We start from the raw sequence: 6,362 nt of genomic DNA on the forward strand, positions 1-6,362 counted from the left end.
CAAAAGCTGCAATAAAATGCTGTTCTGCTAAACAAGACTACTTTAAAAAGTAAATCTGCATGATAGGTGACAATCACAACAAGGCAAATGCATTTCAGTTACATAGTTCCTAAAGTCAAAATATCTTGCTTTTATTACCCAGTATTACAATGTGCTAAAATGAAACTACTTTTCATGCATGATTAAATAAATTAGTAGGCTAAAGGAAAATACAGTACTTTTCTGACATGATGGGCACAATCCAACTGAAGTTAAACACTTTCAGAGATTCCTGATTTTTGTGGGACTTTTAAAATGTATTGGCATATACATTCACGTGCACACAAAGAAAATGTTTTTAAAATGCTGTTTCTGCTTCCATAAACATTGGGAAATACTTTTAACAACAGGAATAAAAGTATTTGCAGGATAAACATTCGCCTATAACAGTGTTCCGTGCGCCTTGGTGTTTAGTAATGCCAGCCACATGACCACGGAAATGTCTTCGGCTTTGAAACGGAGATGAGCTCTGCAACCCTAGAGTCGGATTCGACTGGCTTTCGAGCAAGGGAACCGTTACCTTTACCTATAACATGACATTGCTGAGTTGAAGGCAAAAGATGGAAAACATCACTATTTTTCAGTGTTACAGATTGCAAGATTTTAATTTCTTGCCTCACTGTCAATTATGTAAGAAATATATATGCATATGTACATAAAATACATTTGCAATAAACTCTTAAAGTCCAAATAATATTTAAAATCAATTATAGAAAAATAAGTCAATTGAAGAGTTTAAAACTGGCCAGATAAAAAGAAATTTAAAAAATAGCTATGGTTTTATGTGAAAATCCTGAGATCTCTATTTTTACTCCTTTTCCACACACCTGGGTTTCCTTATGGCAGTGACTCAAACACATTAAAATCTACCCTTTCTTTGGCTAGATCAGCCCCAACATTTTTTTAAATTGTGCATGTCAAGGATAGGTAAGGATCATGGTCAGCTTCTCCGAAAAACTGGACCTGGCAGTAAGTGTTTTCTGAAATGAGATTGCTGTAAAGAAAGGACAAAGTGGGAAGTTAAGGCAACCAGCAGACCAGAGAAAAACTCAGCCTGTCTGCTCATGTGCCTTTAACAACTTGCTGTGCAAAAAGAAGCAGGTGACCCTTTTCAAAGCACTAGCACAGAAGTAAAAAAATAACCTGTTGATAAAGACATAGCTACAGTGGTTGGTTGGAAAAGTGACAACCATATTGGAGATATAGGAACCAGACAGGGTAAAGGAGAGAAATAAGATACAGCTGAAAATGTACAGAAAATTTATTCTGTGTACCATACAAAAACAAGACATCAGACTGTCATTTTAATTGGTTTACATATACATCAATTATGCTAATATTGGGAATCCCTGCTTAAGGAAGAACCTGAGTCCAGATTACATATTGGTGGTGGAAAGTGCTGTCAAGTCACAGCCTACTTATGGTGATGCCGTAGTTTTCAAGGCAAGAGAACAGTGTTCCCTCTAAGCTGAGTTAGTGTGAGCTAGCTCAGTTTTTTAGCCTCCGGCTCACTTTTTTTTTTTACCTCAGCTCAGAAAGGATGGCTCCAGAGCAAACTAATTTATGCAGTAGCCAAATCGCTCACTCACAACTGTAATGCTAGTAGCTCACAAAGTAGAATTTTTGCTCACAAAACTCCACAGCTTAGAGGGAGCATTGCAAGAGACCGACAGAGGTGGTTTGCCATTGCCTGCCTCTGCATAGCAACCTTGGACTTCCTTGGTGATATTCCATCCAAGCACTAAGCAGGGCTGACCCTGCTTTAGTTTCTAAGATCTTATGAGATCAGGCTAGTATGAGCCATACAGATCAGGGCAGATTACATATTAGGGTTCATAATTTTTAAATTGATCCTCCTCTTGTAATCATTAAGAATAGCCTGACATGCAGAAATATGGCAGGTAGTCTTTTTCCCTAGCAGAGATTTGAGATGGCAAATTTATGTCTGGATTGTACCACTTCAGATTGCAAGCATGGGGAGACTCCCATAATGGAATGTTTCTGCTTAAGGTGATAGCTGTATGAGCAGTACTAGATAGATAGAGACAGTGGAATGTTTCTCAGTGCTAAAAAATTTTTCCTGTACACAGCAAAGCAGCACTTAAGGAAGGTAACCAGGGTACAACCCTATCCACTAACATCTATTGTTCTATGGGCAGAATAAAAATCCAGTCATTTGAACTTTCACCTGCAGTCTGAAATTGTACAATCCAGTCACAGCATATCTGCAGTTTGTGAGCACTAGATCCAAGATGAAATGATTAAAAAAACTTTGCCTGTGTAGCGAGGCTGCTGTTGAGGACCTGGGCCGGGGGGGGGGGAGCAGACTCAACCCCTGAGATCTGCTGTCCAAGTCCTGCATCATCTGTGCCAGACACATACTGGGAGAAAGTCTTGTTGGATTCAGTGTGGATGTGTCTGGTCTGCGCATCGATGTCTAAAGAATCTTTCAGGCGGCCTGTGAGTGGGGAGGTCATGCCTTATTGCAGTTGAAACTTGCCATATCCTTCCCATACTACTGAGCATCTTGGGTTGATCTTAGGACAAACCAAGACAAGGGCCTTGCTCATCACTTACATTTCTTGATTACCCACCCATTTGGTGGCATAAAACTTCACTTTATCCTCTACAATTTTTGTTCCAAGCTACTTCTAAGATTCCAGAATTATTGATTTTCTAGACAGAATATTTAGTTACTTTAAAATGCATTTCCCACTTCTCTACAGTAGATTAAAGTGGTTTAAAATTAACAATGTAAGGGTTTAATCCCCTCGCTATCCCTGCACATGATATTTATATAGTACCCTGTTAGCAGGGCTATTTTTGGGCAGGAACGCACAGGAACCGAGAGTTCCGGCTGGCTCCCAAGTTGGCCACGCCCAGCAGGAACTCATTAGCATAATAGGCCACACCCAACAGCAGAAACTCATTAGGATTGGCTACATTAGGGGTGTGTGGCCTAACATGCAAAGGAGTTCCTGCTACAAAGAAGTCCTGGGTTTTAACAACGAACAAGGTAAACAGAATAAGAAGCAAAAGGTGGGTGTGGCTGGATAACCACACTTCTGGTAACATGGGGGTGCAGCCTAATGTGCTAATGAGCTGTGCTGTCAGGGGTGTGGCCTAATATGCTAATGAGTTCCTGCTGGGCTTTTTCTACAAAAAGAGCCCTGCCTGTTAGTATAGCCAATTGTGAATAAGGCAGGCACTGAAAAAATCTGTAAATGTCAAGGATGCCCTTATTTATGCAATAACAAGTGCAAATCATTATTACATTTTAAAATCAACAGATGGACATCCTACTAATCTGAATGGAAAAACAATTTATGAACAATTATCAGTACCTATTTGGTGCGTGGAGAAAGATTTGGACTTAAATGATACTTTTAAAAGAACATAAAATGTTCCATGGTTGGTTTTCTATGCACCTCTCTGAATTTTTGCTAGACAAAAGATTCTCATTTCACTGCAACATATAACTGACTGCAGGATGAAAAAAGGGGTGCGGGCCACCTTTCCTTGGTGAATTCAGCACTATACCTTTTCCAAATGAGGACAGCCCTACTGAAATGGAAATCAATGGGGCTTATTTCATGGTAAACAGATTTAGGACTAGGTGTTGATAATCACTGGTATATTAAAAGCAAATTACAGAAAATGTGTCTTTTCCTCAAATTTGACTTTTCATTGTATTCTCAGAAAAGCCATTTTCATGCTAATATTCAAGAAAAATGCAAACCAGTGGAAGAGGGATTTTTCAGCACACACACATACACACAAAATTTCTATCCTCTTTACTCTGTCCTCCCTTTTCTGCCTCTCCTTTTGCTAAATTCTAGCGACTTTTTCTAAATCTACATACATGCCCTGTTTCAGTCTACCTGCCCAAGCTCTAACGTTTTGTAGGGTGGTCGACTCCTGCTCCCACTTTCTTGCTTCACAGTCTCCCCCCTCGCCCCGCACCCTCCAATTTGACAGGCTGGTTCCTGGGATAGTGCTGCACGGCTCTTTGAGGAATGTGCCTCAGGCAAAACATAATTTCAAGAGTAGCCTTGAATTCCCCCCTCACCTTGCACCAAGCAACCAACAACGCAACGTCCCCACCCTCCGTATACCTTCCCGCTCACTCTTGCCATAGGACTAACATAAGAGAGGATAGGAGATAACCAATCCGAATGCAGGAGCTGTCACGAGCAGCCAATAGAAAATCTCTGAGGTTAGGCAAGAGATTCTGAAGGCTTGCTGTCGGAAATAGCAACAAAAACGCGGGAAAGAAAATGTTAGAGGGAGGATCCCGTGGCAGGGCAGGAAACTCTGGCAGGAAAATAATGTTTAGCTGTGTGTCGCTTACAACGAGCATATATTTGCATAACTCTTCACATCACCGTGCCTTGTATGCTGACGCCCCCATTATCCTCCGGACGTTGGCCCGACCCGGCAACCAAGAAGAATATGCCTGTGCAGTGTTGCGCACGTGCGCTGCTTCCTGCGACTGGGTCACCTCACCAGCGTCGCACTGGTTTGGTAGCACTGCAGATGAGCGCCGCGTTCAGACGAGACGCTAACACCGACTATCACACATCTGATTGCTCGGAGATCTGGGACGAACGAGGATGAGGCGAACTTCAGTTGTACGATTTAACATTTCAGCAGTTTAGTCAGGTGCAGCTGAAAAGGCATTTTCTCTGCCACGTGACGTGGCCTCTGTGATGGTGGCCCATTTCTCAGGGAGATGATTCCAGATTTGCGCCCTCGGGGAAGAAGCTCTTATTACAACAGCCCTTGATAATAATAAAGATGCAATCAATCGAGAGTACAAATACCAGCATACAGTGTAGCAGCCCCGGACTCCTGAAGTTTTGTAGTGCGCTGGGACGTGGACGGCTAACACACGTTGTTTCAAAAAGAAGTGTTTTAGAATTGCTTTGGCTGTAATGGTGCTCCATGCAGCGGGTTGCATACTGTTGGCACCAAATATAAGTGGAAGATGATCGAATTGAAGATGAGTCTTGTTATTCTTCAGAGTATTGACCTCAGAATTGCCTGTTTGGTGGGCTTTCTCCTCCAACCCTCTCGAGATTCCGTGAGAATGGGAGATGTTCCAGTGTACAAGTTTCCTTTATATTCAGAAGAAGTTGCATTTAGCCTCCCCTCTGACCGCTATACAAGAGAGCCAGAGAGTGTCTGACCATCGAGGAGACCCAGATTCGAATTCCCGCTCTGCCATGGAAGCTTGCTGTTCGTGTCACACAACACACACAGCCTAACGGGCCCACATCCCAGGGTAGCTGCGAAGATAAAATGGAGGAGAGAACAATGCTAACAGTGTTAGAAGCTTTGCGTTCCCGTAGGGGAGAAAGGCGAGACATAAATGAACGAATAAATTATATAAAAAAAACAAAGAAGGGACTTTTTGTCATGTAACGTACACAATGCCCTTCAACGCTCCGATGCAAGCACACAAAAACGAGAGACCAAGCCTTCAAAATTCTACTGAGGTCTATTCAATTAGCCATGCTCCCCGGAAAATGTCCTCACGGTTGCACTGCTACACTCTTTAAAAACATATGAAACAACACAGCGAAATCTCATGATTGTTTCCCCCAAATCCCGCTTCTAGTAAAAGACGGGCGCTGGGGAATTCCAGCTCGGGAAGCGTGCGGCCAAGGGAGGCGGAGCGAGGGCGGGGAAAGGGATTGGGGCAGGCGTCGTAGGGGCGGTGCTTGGAGGCTCCGGCTTCCCCGTGATCCGGCGGCGCGATGGCGGCTGCCGTGGAGCGCACAGACGAGCTGGTGCGGGAGTATCTGCTCTTCCGCGGCTTCACTGCCACCTTGAAGCAGCTGGATGTGGAGATCAAGGCGGACAAGGAGAAAGGATTTCGGGTGAGGGGCCGTGAAGACGCCCGCAGGGCCGGAGCTGCCTGGCCGGGAGCAGGGGAAGGGAAGTGATGCTGAGCGGAGGACAGCTAGGCATGCCGGCCAGCGGCTGCCCATCTCCCCCGTCTCTTTCTTTCTTTCTTTCATGGCTGAGTTAAGCCGTCGCAAACGCAACCGTGCCTGGAAATGCTCTCGGGCGGAGAACTGTGGCGCGCTTGCGGCAGCGTGTTGATAAGGAGACTTGGCTGCTGGTTAGATAGGCCTGCCCGTGAATAAGCTTCGGTTTCGGTGGCCTTTTGGCTCCCAGCGGGTTGGGGGTAGATCTTGATGGCCATCTCGTGAGTGTTAGTTGGGTTAAGAACATAAGATGTTGGATCAGGCCAAAGGCCCATCCAGTCCAACACTCTGTGTCACACAGTGGCCAGAAATACCAGGTGCCATCAGGAG

At 44.2% G+C, this 6,362-nt stretch overlaps 1 protein-coding gene across 1 annotated transcript in view; it reads left to right on the forward strand.

Moving 5' to 3' along the window:
* Nucleotides 1–5,793: 5,793 nt before the first annotated feature.
* Nucleotides 5,794–6,362, forward strand: part of WDR91 (WD repeat domain 91) — a 29,649-nt gene continuing 29,080 nt past the window's right edge. Inside the window, exon 1 of the mRNA XM_015421310.1 lies at nucleotides 5,794–5,921. Coding sequence (XP_015276796.1) covers nucleotides 5,799–5,921 — 123 coding nt within the window. The 5' untranslated portion in view covers nucleotides 5,794–5,798. The remainder of the gene's footprint in view (nucleotides 5,922–6,362) is intronic.

Source organism: Gekko japonicus, unplaced genomic scaffold, assembly GCF_001447785.1.
Source record: "Gekko japonicus isolate JY-2015 unplaced genomic scaffold, Gekko_japonicus_V1.1 scaffold443, whole genome shotgun sequence".
Classification (NCBI taxonomy): domain Eukaryota; kingdom Metazoa; phylum Chordata; class Lepidosauria; order Squamata; family Gekkonidae; genus Gekko; species Gekko japonicus.